The sequence below is a fragment of the Cynocephalus volans genome, chromosome 13 (genome assembly GCF_027409185.1).
Source record: "Cynocephalus volans isolate mCynVol1 chromosome 13, mCynVol1.pri, whole genome shotgun sequence".
Lineage (NCBI taxonomy): Eukaryota > Metazoa > Chordata > Mammalia > Dermoptera > Cynocephalidae > Cynocephalus > Cynocephalus volans.
The window spans coordinates 20,423,778-20,439,205 of NC_084472.1; the positions used below are offsets into that span (position 1 = coordinate 20,423,778).

The following is a 15,428-nucleotide window of genomic DNA, read 5'->3' on the forward strand; positions in this document are numbered from 1 at the left end:
TCCGAAATGAGGGGCAAATAGTATATTTATCAGACAAACAAAAACTGCGGGAGTTCACTACCACAAGACCACCCTTACAAGAAATCCTCAAGGGAGTACTGGGTTTGGTTCCTGAAAAATAACGACCACTGCCATAAAAACCTAAGAAAAATCTAAACCCGCTAGTACAATAAAAATGGCATTCATGAAGAGAAAACAAGCTAACAAAAACACTATCTACAACCTAAGGAACCAACAAACAAAGAAACCAAACAGTAAATCAGAAAGCAAGGAACAAAAGACACCTAAGACAACCAAACAACCAATAAAATGCTAGGAATAAATCAAGACCTTTCAATAACAACTCTTAATGTTAAAGGCTTAAATTCCCCAATTAAAAGACACAGACTGGCTGACTGGATCAAAAAGCAGGACCCAACTATATGCTGCCTACAAGAGACCCACCTCACCCATAAAGATTCACACAGACTAAGAGTGAAAGGATGGAAAAAGATTTACCATGCAAACAGAAAAGAAAAACGAGCTGGAGTGGCTATTCTTATATCTGACAAAATAGACTTTAAACTAAAAACCATAAAAAGAGACAATGAGGGACACTACTTAATGATAAAAGGACTGATCCATCAAGAAGACATAACAATCATAAATATGTACGCACCCAATGTTGGAGCAGCCAGATTTATAAAACAAACTCTATTAGACCTAAAGAAGGAAATAGACACTAATACCATAATAGCAGGGGACCTCAACACTCCACTGTCAATACTAGACAGATCATCTAGGCAAAGAATCAGTAGAGAAACACAAGATCTAAACAAGACTCTAGACCAATTGGAATTGGCAGATATCTACAGAACATTCCACCCAACAACCTCAGAATATTCATTCTTCTCATCAGCACATGGATCATTCTCCAGGATAGATCACATATTAGGTCACAAATCAAGTCTCAATAAATTCAAAAAAATTGGAATTATCCCATGTATCTTCTCAGACCACAATGGATTAAAACTAGAAATTAATAACAAACAAAACTCTGGAAACTATACAAACACATGGAAATTAAACAGCATTCTACTTAATGACATATGGGTCCAAGAAGAAATCAAGCAGGAAATCAAAAAGTTTATTGAAACTAATGAAAACAATGATACATCATACCAAAACCTGTGGGATACTGCAAAAGCAGTATTGAGGGGAAAATTTATTGCATTAAATGCTCACTTCAGAAGAATGGAAAGATGGCAAGTGAACAACCTAACACTTCACCTTAAAGAACTAGAAAAACAAGAACAATCCAATCCTAAAGTTAGCAGACGGAAAGAAATCATTAAGATCAGAGCAGAACTGAATGAAATTGAAAACCAAAAAACAATTCAAAAGATCAACGAATCAAAAAGTTGGTTTTTTGAAAAGATAAATAAAATTGACAAACCATTAGCATGGCTAACAAAAAAAAGAAGAGAGAAGACTCAAATAACAAAAATTAGAAATGAAAAAGGCGATATTACAACTGATTCATCTGAAATACAAGGAATCATTCGAGACTACTATAAACAACTATACGCCAACAAATTTGAAAATCTGGAGGAAATGGATAAATTTCTGGACACACACAAGCTCCCAAAACTGAACCGTGAAGACGTAGAAAATTTGAACAGACCAATAACAATAAAGGAGATTGAAGCTGTTATCAGAAGGCTCCCAACAAAGAAAAGCCCAGGACCAGATGGATTCACAGCAGAATTTTACCAAACATTCAAAGAGGAATTGACACCGATTCTTTACAAACTATTCCAAAAGATTGAAACGGACGCAAATCTCCCAAACTCATTCTATGAAGCAAACATCATCCTGATACCAAAACCAGGTAAAGATATAAACAAAAAAGAAAACTACAGGCCGATATCCTTGATGAATATAGATGCAAAAATCCTCACTAAAATACTAGCAAACAGAATACAGCAACACATACGAAAAATTATTCATCACGATCAAGTGGGATTCATCCCAGGGATGCAACGTTGGTTCAACATACGCAAATCAATAAATGTGATACACTATATTAATAAACTCAAACACAAGGACCATATGATCATCTCTATAGATGCTGAAAAAGCATTTGATAAAGTTCAGCACTCATTCATGACAAAGACCCTCTATAAGTTAGGTATAGAGGGAAAGTATCTCAACATAATTAAAGCCATATATGACAAACCCACTGCCAATATCATCCTGAATGGGGAAAAGCTGAAAGCTTTTCCTTTAAGAACAGGCACTAGACAAGGATGCCCACTCTCACCACTCCTATTCAACATAGTGTTGGAAGTACTAGCCAGAGCAATCAGAGAAGAGAAGGAAATAAAGGGCATCCAGATTGGAAAAGATGAAGTCAAACTGTCCCTGTTTGCAGATGACATGATCCTATATATCGAACAGCCTAAAACCTCTACAAAAAAACTGTTGGAATTGATAAATGATTTCAGCACAGTAGCAGGATACAAAATCAACACACAAAAATCAGTAGCATTTCTTTTCTCCAATAGTGAACATGCAGAAGGAGAAATCAAGAAAGCCTGCCCATTTACAATAGCCACCAAAAAAATAAAATACTTAGGAATTGAGTTAACCAAGGAGGTGAAAAATCTCTATAATGAGAACTACAAACCACTGCTGAGAGAAATTAGAGAGGATACAAGAAGATGGAAAGATATTCCATGCTCTTGGATTGGAAGAATCAACATAGTGAAAATGTCCATACTACCCAAAGTGGTATACAAATTCAATGCAATCCCCATCAAAATTCCAAAGACATTTTTCTCAGAAATGGAAAAAACTATTCAGACATTTATATGGAACAATAAAAGACCACGAATAGCCAAAGCAATGCTCAGCAAAAAAAAATAAAGCTGGAGGCATAACACTACCTGACTTTAAGCTATACTACAAAGCTATAATAACCAAAACAGTATGGTACTGGCATAAAAACAGACACACTGACCAATGGAATAGAATAGAGAATCCAGAAATCAACCCACACACTTACTGCCATCTGATCTTTGACAAAGGCACCAAGCCTATTCACTGGGGAAGGGACTGCCTCTTCAGCAAATGGTGCTGAGATAACTGGATATCGATATGCAGGAGAATGAAACTAGATCCATACCTCTCACCGTATACTAAAATCAACTCAAAATGGATTAAGGATTTAAATATACACCCTGAGACAATAAAACTTCTTAAAGAAAACATAGGAGAAACACTTCAGGAAATAGGACTGGGCACAGACTTCATGAATACGACCCCAAAAGCACAGGCAACCAAAGGAAAAATAAACAAATGGGATTATATCAAACTAAAAAGCTTCTGCACAGCCAAAGAAACAATTAAAAGAGTTAAAAGACAACCAACAGAGTGGGAGAAAATATTTGCAAAATATACATCTGACAAAGGATTAATATCCAGAATATATAAGGAACTCAAACAACTTTACAAGAAGAAAACAAGCAACCCAATTAAAAAATGGGCAAAAGAGCTAAGTAGGCATTTCTCTAAGGAAGATATCCAAATGGCCAACAGACATATGAAAAAATGCTCAACATCACTCAGCATCCGGGAAATGCAAATCAAAACCACATTGAGATACCATCTCACCCCAGTTAGGATGGCTAAAATCCAAAAGACTCTGAACGATAAATGCTGGCGAGGCTGCGGAGAAAAAGGAACTCTCATACATTGTTGGTGGGACTGCAAAATGGTGCAGCCTCTATGGAAAATGGTATGGAGGTTCCTTAAACAATTGCAAATAGATCTACCATACGACCCAGCCATCCCACTGTTGGGAATATACCCAGAGGAATGGAAATCATCAAGTCGAAGGTATACCTGTTCCCCAATGTTCATCGCAGCACTCTTTACAATAGCCAAGAGTTGGAACCAGCCCAAATGCCCATCATCAGATGAGTGGATACGGAAAATGTGGTACATCTACACAATGGAATACTACTCAGCTATAAAAACGAATGAAATACTGCCATTTGCAACAACATGGATGGACCTTGAGAGAATTATATTAAGTGAAACAAGTCAGGCACAGAAAGAGAAATACCACATGTTCTCACTTATTGGAGGGAGCTAAAAATTAATATATAAATTCACACACACACATACACACACACACACACAAACGGGGGGGGGGAAGAAGATATAACAACTACAATTATTTGAAGTTGATACAACAAGCAAACAGAAAGGACATTGTTGGGGGGGAGGGGGGAGGGGGAAGGGAGGGAGGTTTTGGTGATGGGGAGCAATAATCAGCTACAATGTATATCGACAAAATAAAATTTAAAAAAATAATAATAAAATAAATAAAAAAAATAAAAATAAAAAAACTGGAAAGGAAAAATGTTTTAAATATAGACAGATTTTCATCTTTAGCTTTGAAGGAGAGGGCTATTCACATTGACTATGCACTGTGCACTTCTAATTGTCTCCGAGGTATATTTTTTTATTTGAATTTGGTTTTGAAAAATGGAGCCTAATCGTCCTAACTCCTTGCAGGCAGAGAGATTTCGGAAACAAACCCCAACCAAAGCGCTCTGTGTGCTCGCGTCCATTGAAGTGTTATACTTATGGAAAGCCCTTCCCAACTGTTCCTTCCCCAACCTGCAGAGAATGAGTCAAGGTAAGGAAAAAAACAAAAACAAAAATGTACACGTTGGTTTGTTTCGTCAGTGCTGCTGTCTTCAGTTTCTCGTTAGTATTATCTGATTCAGAGAATGCAGTCTGTCATTCTCGGATAAAGGGTAAGTGATGTGGAAAATCCTGTTGCTTAGGGAGTAGGAGGCACTGGTACACATGGACATGCTTGCTTGTTAGGGGTACACGGTAATGCTCTTGGGGTAATTATTAATTAGTAGTTAATATTATTAACTAATATTATTAGTTGTGTAGCCATGGGGGTTGCTGGAAGCATACATTTTTTCCCAGCGAAAGCACTTTGTTTCATATAGGTGAGAGTCACATGCAAAAAACAACAGAGAATGAAATGTACAGTTCAATGAGTTTTGACAAGTATATGTACCCTGGCATCCGCCAGCAACATCAGTATAGAGATCACTCTTCATATTTCCCTTGTGCCCCTTCCCAGTCAGTCTCCACCCCAAGGCAAGCACTGTTCCGATTTCTATGTCCATAGATTACTTTTGCCTTTCCTTGGATGACACATAATTGGAATCGTGCAGTATGTGCTTTTTTGTGCATGGCTTTGTTTGTTCAGCACAGTGTCTGTCAGATTTATCCACATTGTATCTTGTGTCAGTAGTTTGCTTCTCTTGCTTGCTGAGTTGAGTTCTATCGTATGGCTCTACCTATACTACAATTCAGTTATTCATTATCCTGTTGATGGACATTGGGTTTGTTGTAGCTGTCATGACGAAAGCTGCTACAAACCTAAGTGTACAACGTAAGTTTACAAGTCTTTTGTATAGACATACATGCTCACTTCTCTTGGGTAAATACCCAGCCGACATTTTTAATTCATGTATTAGAAAAACTGTAGAGCCATAGGCTATGATAATATAACCTTGATAAAGTCATTTTTATTATAGTTGTAGGAAAAGTTCACAGGGAGAATAAATCTTTATATAAAATAGGGCTTTGTTGGTTATTAATGAAATAACCTAATGTTTCTTCTAAAGGTTTTATGGTAGACATTGGAATAACACTTTGTAGTCTAGCACGTGATTTGCTCCACAATGCAACCTGGGGAAGGAGGAAAGGCAAACAGTATTGTCATACCCACTTTATCACAAGGAAACAAACACAAAACAGTTAAGTGAGTTTCCTGGCTCCTGCAGGAGCCAGTGTTCACACTGCTGGTCTGAGGACATGTTGGGAAGTAGAGCTTTAAGCTATTCTACACACAGCTTCATTTCCCTGAGAATGTGAAGATATTTAAACTATGCAACTAGAAGTACAATATAAGATGAAATTGCTATGTTGAAATAAAGACACGTACATCCGAAAGGATGTTTCCATAGAAAGTAATTGTTTTTGGAAATATATTACTATTCATGTCTATGCAAGTTCTCTCCAAAAGAGATTTAGTATTAATATTTTGGACTTATTCCAGAAATAATTTGTAAGCTACTGTAGAAAATTTGTCAGATTTTTCTATGGTCACACTTGTTTTTGACCAGATGTGGCATTATCCTCAGTTGAGTCGCATATTTTTATCATCAGACTTTCCTGCAGATACCAGATGCTTTTTGCCTATTTCTTTAAAAAAAAAAAAAAAATCTGCTCTTAAAGTTTAAAACTTTGCCAAAGTTGATTCCAGAGAAAGGAATGAAACTCCCATGAGAAGTTTTGCTCAGTGACTCTGTAATTGGAGTAGGTGTGTAACCCTCCCAGGGGACAACTTGAAAGGAAACAAAATTTTCTTGCATGAATTAAATTCTGCTGTGTTTATTTAAAAAGTACTTGCATAATTTAAACCCATCCCTTGTTGTTGAAGCAAGTATAGAATATCTACCAATGTCTGACTCAAAGGAACAATGAAGGATCTTAAGTATTTTTTTAAAGTACAAGTGCAGGATCACGTATTTTAGAAATAATTAAAACATAAATGCAAATATGAGATAGGTAATAATTGGCAGGCACAAGAACAGCTATCACAACTAAATATTTTCTGAACCCCTTTCTAGGTGTCGAAATAAACAAAAAAAAGATGTGTTCGTGGAGAGGGAAGCAGTTTCTGGCGTGAACATGAGATCATTTTTTAATATCTTTGTTACAAGTTAACCTCATTCTGAGATTTATTAATTAGATTATATCATTCCCAGTGTGAAGGTAGAATGATCCAAATTGGTCCAACTATATAGAGTATGGTGCAGATCTTTGTACAGAAATAGTTACATTCCAGAAAAAACTGGTGGTGGGCAATATTGATCGTAAGCATTTATTAAACTTTACATCATGCCCTCGTGGTTTTGTGTGTTCAGCTTGTCTCCCTTTATCAGCTGAGCCGGTTAAATTCCCACATCATTGTCTCATGGTTTCATTCATAGCCCAACCCCCTCACTCGCCTTCTCCACTCCATTCTTCCTCTGCATATATAACATGCTTCTTTGTACTCTCAGCACAGCAGGCAGAGTGATCCTATTAAATAGATCGTGTGTGTCATTCATCTTCTCAGAACCCCAAGGGTCTCTCATCTCATTCAGAGTAAAAGTCCTGTCCATTCAGTAGCTGGCAGTGCCTGCCGTCTGTGACCTCTGGCGCTGTGTCCTCGCCACCCTGGTTCCCCAGATTCCAGCCACTCTCCTTCCTGCTGTTGAGCGTACCTGGCATACACTGGCCTCAGTGCCTTTGCACCTGCTCTCCTCTCTGACTGCAAACGTTCTTTCCCCAAACATCTACGTGCCTCCTTCTCTCATTTCCCTCAGGTCTCTACCCAGTGTTTCCTTTTTAGTGAGGCTGAGCTGCACACACATTTGTTGGCTCTATTTTTTCCCTTAGCCCTTGTACTTATTTAACAAATACATTTTACTTATTTGTCTTTTGTATTGTCCATCTCCCTCACAAAAGGTAAGCTTCTTGAGGGCAGGAATTTTTTTTTCTTGGCATACACTTTATTTTTAGGATCACTGTGTTTTTATTTTTTAAGTAATTCACAAACTTGCAGAAACATTCAAACTGTTCAAAGGGGTGTTAGAGAAAAATATAAAGGTCCTTTCCGCCCCAGGCACTCAGTCTCCTCCCAAAAGACAACCACATCTCATGGTTTTTAGAGTGACCTTCAGGAGATGTTCTACGAATTTATATAGATAAGTGTGTATCTGGGTATGTGTGAGTATGTGTGTGTGTACACACATGTAATTACGCACATAAGAACATTCTCTACCTACTCTTCTGCCCTGTGCTTTTTTCATTTAACAAGGTTTTTTGAGATAATCTAATATCAACACATAGATCTACCTCACCTTTAATGTTGTGTAGCATTCCAAAGTATGAATATTAATGATTTATGTAACTGTCCCCCTCAGTAAACACTCAGGTTGTCTCCAGTTTTTTGCTACTGTTGGCTATACTGTGCTCCAGTGACTGTGCTGACGCAGATCCCCTTGCATCTGTGTGCCCACATTACTTGTAGGATAAATTCTTAACGTGGAATTCTGAGTCAAAAGGTTTGTGCTACTTAGAAATTTTTGTAGATTTCACTGCATTGCCCTCTAAGCATGTTACACCCATTTACAATCCCCACGGTTATTTTTTATTAACTATAAGCATGATGTTCTATAGCAGATTTTTAGAACTTTTTCGTCTTGTATAACTGAAACTTTATACACACTGAGCAGCATATCCTCATTCCCCCTCCCTGCTCCAGGCCCTGGCGACCACCACTCTACTTTCTATCTATGAATTTGACTACTTTAGATACTAATATAACTGGAATCATGTAGTGTTTGTCCTTCTGTGACTGGATTGTTTTACGTAGCATAGTGTCCTCCAGGCTCATCCATGTTGTTGTGTATGACAAGGAGTTTGTTCTTTTCTAAGGCTGAATAATATTCCATTATATTTATATATACTACATTTTCTTTATCATTCATCTGTCAGTGGATGTTTAGGTTGTTTCCACATCTTGACTATTGCAGATAGTGCCACAATGAACATGACAGTGCAAATATCTCTTTGATATCCTGATTTCAGTTATTTTGGATAAATACCCAGAAGTGACATTGTTGGATTATATGGTAGTTCTATGTTTAATTTTCTGAGGAATCTGCATACTGTTTTCCCTAGTGGCTATGCCATCTTACATTCTCACCAGCAGTGCAGAAGGGTTCCAGTTTTTCCACATCCTCACCAACATTTGTTATTTTTTGTTTTTTGGGTTTTTTTTTTTTTCCTTTTCTTGCCTCTGTAAACCTAAGTTGTGTGTGTGTGTGTGTGTGTGTGTGTGTATGTGTGTGTGTGTGTGTTTTATAATGACCATCTTAATAGATATGAAGTAATATCTCCTCGTGTGTTTGGTTTTCATTTCTCTAATGATTAGTGATGTTGAGCATCTTATCATATACCCATTGGCAATTTGCATGTCTTCTTTGGAGAAATGTCTATTCCGGTCCTTTGTAAGGGCAATAATTTTTGTCCATTTTGTCACTGTTGTATTCTAAACACCCAGAACTGCCTGGCAAATAGTAGATGCTCAATAAATATTGAATGAATGTGTGTAATGAATGAATGAACAAATGAATGAATTATATTAACATTTCCTTAACATTGCTGCCTTAAGATCTTTTGAGTTCTCTTTTGCATGGGTATATTCCCAGCCTGGCTTTTTTGGGGACAACTCTGCAGGTTCAGATTTTATTCTTCACATTTACCTCCTTGTCACTCTATCCAGCTCTTCCAGTGACTTATTCTGTAACTAGAGCAAATCATATATATATGTACACACACACACACACACACACACACACACACATACACACAATGCATGTATACATATATATATGTATGTGTGTACATATGTACAATGAATCTCAAGATTTTTATATATGTATATATAAAATGAATCTTATTGAATCTCAGTATCTTTACTGGTCCGTAGAAATAATTACATTACTTCCTTTTCTCCTCTAGTAGCTCCACTATGTTTCCCATTTCCACCTTTCTCATTTCCTTGGAAAACCTCCATAACACCTCCAATATGTGTGTCCGCCCTCCAGCCAGCTGGGGGAATTGGTCCTGATCCCTTCTCGGTGACTAGTGCAGCACCTCATACAAACATGGAAGGGTGCTCATTGCATAGTTTTTTAAATTAATATGATGCGATCTTAAAAAATTAATTGAACTTTAGAGCAGCTTTAGGTTCACAGCAAAATCGAGGGGAACGTCCAGAGAGTCCCCACATACTCCTCCCCGGCCGCTCGCCTCCCCCCACCAACATTGTTACATTTAGTGTGTCTGTTATAGTCTATGAACCAACATTGACACATCATTATCACCCAAAGTCCATAGTGTACTTTAGGGTTCACTCTTGGTGTTGTACATTTTATGGGTTTAGGCAAATGTATAATGACATGTGTCCACCATTATTGCTTCAGACAGAGTATTTTTATTGCCCTAAAAATCCACTGCGTTCCATTTATTCATCCCTCCCACTCCCCTAAGCCCTGGTAACCACAGATATTTTTACTGCTTCATAGTTTCGCCTTTTCCAGAATGTCACATAGTTTGAATCAGACAGTACGTAGCCCTATGAGATTGGCTTTTTTCAGTTAGTAATAATGTAATGTGATTTTGAGTTTTCTTGGCTCTATGAAGTTGATATTTTTGCCTTTCTTTGATGAAGGATGTTCACTCATGGATGAGGAATGGGCACCTTTTGAGTTTCGGGGACAGAAACATGAACTGAATAAGTAGCTAAACAGTGAAATGGTCACTGAACTCTTCATGCTATGTAAGGAATTGAGCGAATGTATCTCCTTCCCGCTGTCTTCACTCCCCTCTCTCTCAGCTTGCCATGAAGTGGATGATTCTGCTGTTGTTGGGTTAAAGTATTTGCTTCTTGGTGCCATACACAAATGTCTCGGAAACTCAGAAGATGCTGTTCAGGTAAACTGTTTATGTTGTCATGGCTAAAGAAAATAAATCGTGTTCACCTACACGGGTGCTGCTGAGGAAGAAAAATGAAAAAGCATGAAACGAAACCAAACCCCACTACAATGTAAACTTTATGTACTTTATCTGATTAATGCCATCTTTTTCGGTGATAGAAGTTGATGATGGTTGTTACTAGTTTTTAATGTAACTTCAGAGTCTTAGAATACTTCTCTATAGATGGGCTTCTTTCCTGGCACTAGCTATTTGTCAAAGATGACAGTCTCAACTGGAGAGAGGAGGAAATGAAGAGGCAATTTTGAAGGAGCAGAGTGAAGCCTCATAGTTAGAAACAAAAATGATCAAACATGTCAGCATGTGTCACTTTTCCTCGCTTTATAGCTGCAGGTTACTGATGCAGTACTAGAGGCGAGGTCTAGAAAGCTCTCAGCTTAGGATAGCCTGTGTACATATTATATGGAAAAGAACCATTAGTTATTTTCAAATATAGGTTGGAGGGATTTTTCTAACCAAGTTTTTGGTTTGGTTGTGTTTTTTTGAAGAAGTATATTCCAGTGTTGCTTTGACTACTCTTTGAAAGAGTTCCTGGGGCCGAGCCCGTGGCGCAGTTGGTAGAGTGCTGCGCTGGCAGCGCGGCGACGCTCCCGCCGCGGGTTCGGATCCTATATAGGACTGACCGGTGCACTCACTGGCTGAGTGCCAGTCACGAAAAAACGACAAAAAAAAAAAAAAAAAAAAAAAGAAAGAGTTCCTGTATGGTAATAGGAGATTTTTACCTTTCAAATCCTAGAATGCTAATGTGTTTATATTGTAATTTTAAATTAATCTTTCAGCGTGGGATTATGAAAGTTATTACACAGCTCTAAATAACTCATTTTATTTTTTTATTTTATTTTTTTTTTTTTCCGTCCTTTTTTGTGACTGCGCTCAGCCAGTGAGCGAACCGGCCATCCCTATATAGGATCCGAACCCGCGGCGGGAGCGCTGTTGCGCTCCCAGTGCCGCACTCTCCCGAGTGAGCCACGGGGTCGGCCCTAAATAACTCATTTTAGATCAAATGCTTAAGTGCCACCAAGATACTCATACCATCAAGACACAAGTCAAGATAGATCTTGACTTTTGTGTTTTCTGTTTTAAGTATTAAAATGGGGATGCTTTTGATGCAGATAAAAATATCCTCAGCAATAAAGTCAGTAGAGGCTGGTGTGTCAGCTGGAAAGATAAGTAGGACAAATTAGGCTGACTAATGGGTATCATAGTCTAGAGGAAGCTCACCAGGCAATTATATAAAGGACTTCTAAAATATGGATGGGGATGGATGGGAAAAAAGGAAGATAAGAGAAAATCTAATCTGGAAAACAGAAAGAAAATAAGTCCCCGTTCCCACCTCCTGAAGATTGTGATGAGCCTTACCCTAAGTAAGGAAACGAATTTATTTCAGTAATGCTTATATTACTTTCAGTTCTTTCAGCGGGCTGTTAAAGATGAGTTGTGTCGTCAGAATAACTTATACGTTCAGCCGTATGCTTGCTATGAACTTGGCTGTCTTCTATTAGAAAAACCAGAGGTAAAATCTTATATCTTTTTTTAATAATGTTTCTCAGTAAAAATGTCCAAATGAGCAGACACCAAGCATCCTTCGTGTAAAATACACGGATTGAACAAAGTGTTCTGTTTTGTTTTCCTTCATTTCACATAGGATGAATCCAACAAACTGTAATCCTACCTTTCTATCTTTCAGGAGGTAGTTTCTCTAGAATTTAAATGACAAAGGTCGCTTTCCAGACACAGATTCATTTGAGGGGAAATCATTGCCTGTGTTAGAGTGGTGTTGACCCAGTGAAGTGTGGTTTGTTCAGGAGAACACAGAATTGCATTGTGGTTCCAGCCCTGCTGTTTATTGCAGCATGTGACACTGACTCAGCTACTTAACCATGTGCCTTCTTCCTCATCTGTAATGCAGGAAGAAATACCTGCCTCACCAACTTGATAAAGACTGTAGTGAGAATAAATAAAGATGATGTTTAGGATTACTTTGAAAATTTGAGAATACTGTACAAATTTAAGTTGACAGTTACTGTTGAGATGTATATTTAAATTAGTTCAAGGGGGTAGTTTTGTTGCTGTTTATTTTGATAGGGTTTCATTATTTCCTGAGTTTGCTTGCTTCTTCTTTTAGAAGCTTAATTACATGAGCTTCATTTATTGGATTTATAAAATTCCAATTTTTAGTTGCTTCCAAATATATGAGCTTTCTAAACATTGAGCTAAATTAACAGAAATATGGCTCTAGCCTAACACTTAAATATGTAGCCTATCTTGCCAAAGATGCATATTTAATTGGAAAGTCTTTTAATCTGAAAGTCCAATTTTACTAAAACAGAAATTGCAATTTTTATGTATTTGGATAGAAACTTCTAACATTATGCTTTTATTTTAATGAAATTTTTACTCTTCATGCAGCCTTAATATATATACATAAAATATAACAAGACTGGCCTGTTTGTTTCTTGAAAAATGAAGTTAATGTCTTCACTTACTAATGACTTTAAAAGGAGACATAACTTACTGACTTGAGATAAAACCTTTATCTTCATTAATTTTAGGTTGTTTAGTGAGATTTTAACCTAAGGAATTATGCCTTACTTGTTGCCTTTTATAAACTAGTAGTGAAGACTATAAAAAATTATTTATCAAGGAATTCCTTGATGTAAACTGATAAACATCTTTATATTAAAGAGAAATTGAGTCACTGAATGAACAATTGACTCACCTCTGTGTCTATGAATTGTTTTAACTAACATATTCTCTATTGTAACATCTTCTGCTCGAGTATATATAAATATAGGTATTAAGAAATAGTGTGTTTTTCTTGTATTCATAGACTGTAGGAAGAGGCAGAACTCTACTTCTTCAAGCAAAGGTAAAAGTCTTGAATCTACCTCTTTCCGGTGGCCCTTCTTATCCTGTGCAGTATATACCTGAGTCTGAATTTAAGAGCATTTGTGAAGTGATATTCTGGTTTATAATATTTCTGGAAAGGAGAAGTGATGTCTAATTGAATTCGTGAGCACTTGATTTTTAAGTGAAATTGCCAAGATCACAAGAAACTTCTATGAAATTGTTTATCTTGTTTTATAAACACTCTAGTGTTAGTGTTTGGGTGGGAAAATGATTTTGAATGTTCTTGAATTAAGAATTTCTAACAGTGACTTACTCTGAGCACAGCTTAAAACTACTGTTTCAGAAATAACATAAGGAAAATTTTCCAGAGAGAATGGTATTGACATTCAGTTGACATTTTTAAAAATGAACACAAAGTTTGAGGTTTAGGAAATAAGAAAATCAAGTGGACATAAAGCCTTTCCCAGGAGTGAAAGGGATTTTACTTTGGGAAGTACAAAATTTAGTGTGGATTTTACTGCCGTGCCCTAGACAACCTTGGCTAACAGAGTCCTTTCTTTGGTCTTACAGGAGGATTTCTCTGGCTACGACTTTGAAAACAGATTGCATGTCCGCATCCATGCTGCTCTGGCCTCTCTGAGAGAATTGGTTCCTCAGTGACAGACCCCGAGTGCCTGGCTCTGTCCCTCCCCACCCAGGGTCTGCACTTTAAAATAAAAGCAGAGGACAAAGTTCTTGTGAAGATCGGCTTTTCTTCCGAAAACCACCTGTGCCAGGGACACACTTTCCCAGTTAAGCTGACATATTAAAGATCTTTTTCAAACATATAGCTAAAAAGTAAGATGATGATAATGATGATGATATCTAGCCACCTGGGGAGAAGGTTAAGTGACCTTGTTTAAACATTTTAGTTTTGTGATTTATTGTTTTTAAAATAAAATCGAACTAAATATTCAACCTGAGATCTTGTAGGAATGCCTACCTTAAGCACACATCTGAATGGGTAACATTAAGAGGCACCTGTAAAATTATTAACAGTGTCACGACACAGCATTTATATTGTGTTTTGAAAAAACAGAAGTGCTTTCTAGTGTTTTACTTTATCCTCAAAATACTCCTGTGAATAATGTAGCACAGATATTCTTATCCCCATTTTACATTTAATGAAACTCAGGTACAAAAAGACTAACTGACTTACCCCAACTTATACCTGTTATCAGTGGAGCAATGACTAGAAAGCAATCTCCTGATCACCAATTGAATATTCTTTTATTGTAAAAAAAAAAAAAAAAAAAACCCAGAATTCCATGTTTTACATATTAAAAGAACAAATGCTCTTCAGCTAAAGTTGTGTCATCAAAAATATTCATCTCCAGATTGTCTACAAAATGTCTCAAAGTGATGAACACGTTTTTTCCTTTGAAAGCCAACTAAGTAGGAGCAAATAGAAAATTTTACAATCAGAAGTATAACTTTTTTGCTAATCTATTAGAAAGTCTAGTTTATAGATTAGAAAAATAATATTTACACTTTAGGAGTTACACTTTCTTTGTGAAAGTTGTCTGTTACCAACTTTTAGAAATCTTTTAACAAATTACTTGAAAAGGCTATTCTTGAATGGACACAGGTTTTTGCCTCAAAATATATGACGGTAAAGCATTCTCTGGGTTATATATTGCCAGGAGTTAATCATTTTCCCCTTAGCTCAGGTTAATAGATAATATAAAAGGAGTTCAAAGTTATTTTTTTATCCTGCATTACTAATTTTTATTGTCATTAAAATATTAGTACTAGTACTGCACACCTGTGGTTTTGAAGAATCCGAATACCTCAGTCACTTTTAAGAATCTTTGCCATAATTTGGCTTAATCTTAAGGTTAGGTGTTTTT

At 36.8% G+C, this 15,428-nt stretch overlaps 1 protein-coding gene across 2 annotated transcripts in view; it reads left to right on the top strand.

The window, feature by feature from the left end:
- TTC39C (tetratricopeptide repeat domain 39C) overlaps positions 1-14,619 on the top strand; it is a 104,952-nt gene extending 90,333 nt beyond the window's left edge. The window contains exons 10-14 of one of the 2 annotated variants that reach the window (XM_063077381.1): positions 4,564-4,687; positions 10,532-10,629; positions 12,098-12,202; positions 13,520-13,558; positions 14,110-14,619. In XM_063077381.1, coding sequence (XP_062933451.1) covers positions 4,564-4,687; positions 10,532-10,629; positions 12,098-12,202; positions 13,520-13,558; positions 14,110-14,199 — 456 coding nt within the window. In that variant the 3' untranslated portion in view covers positions 14,200-14,619. The other variant, XM_063077382.1, reaches the window with a different exon arrangement.
- The last annotated feature ends 809 nt before the right edge of the window (positions 14,620-15,428 follow it).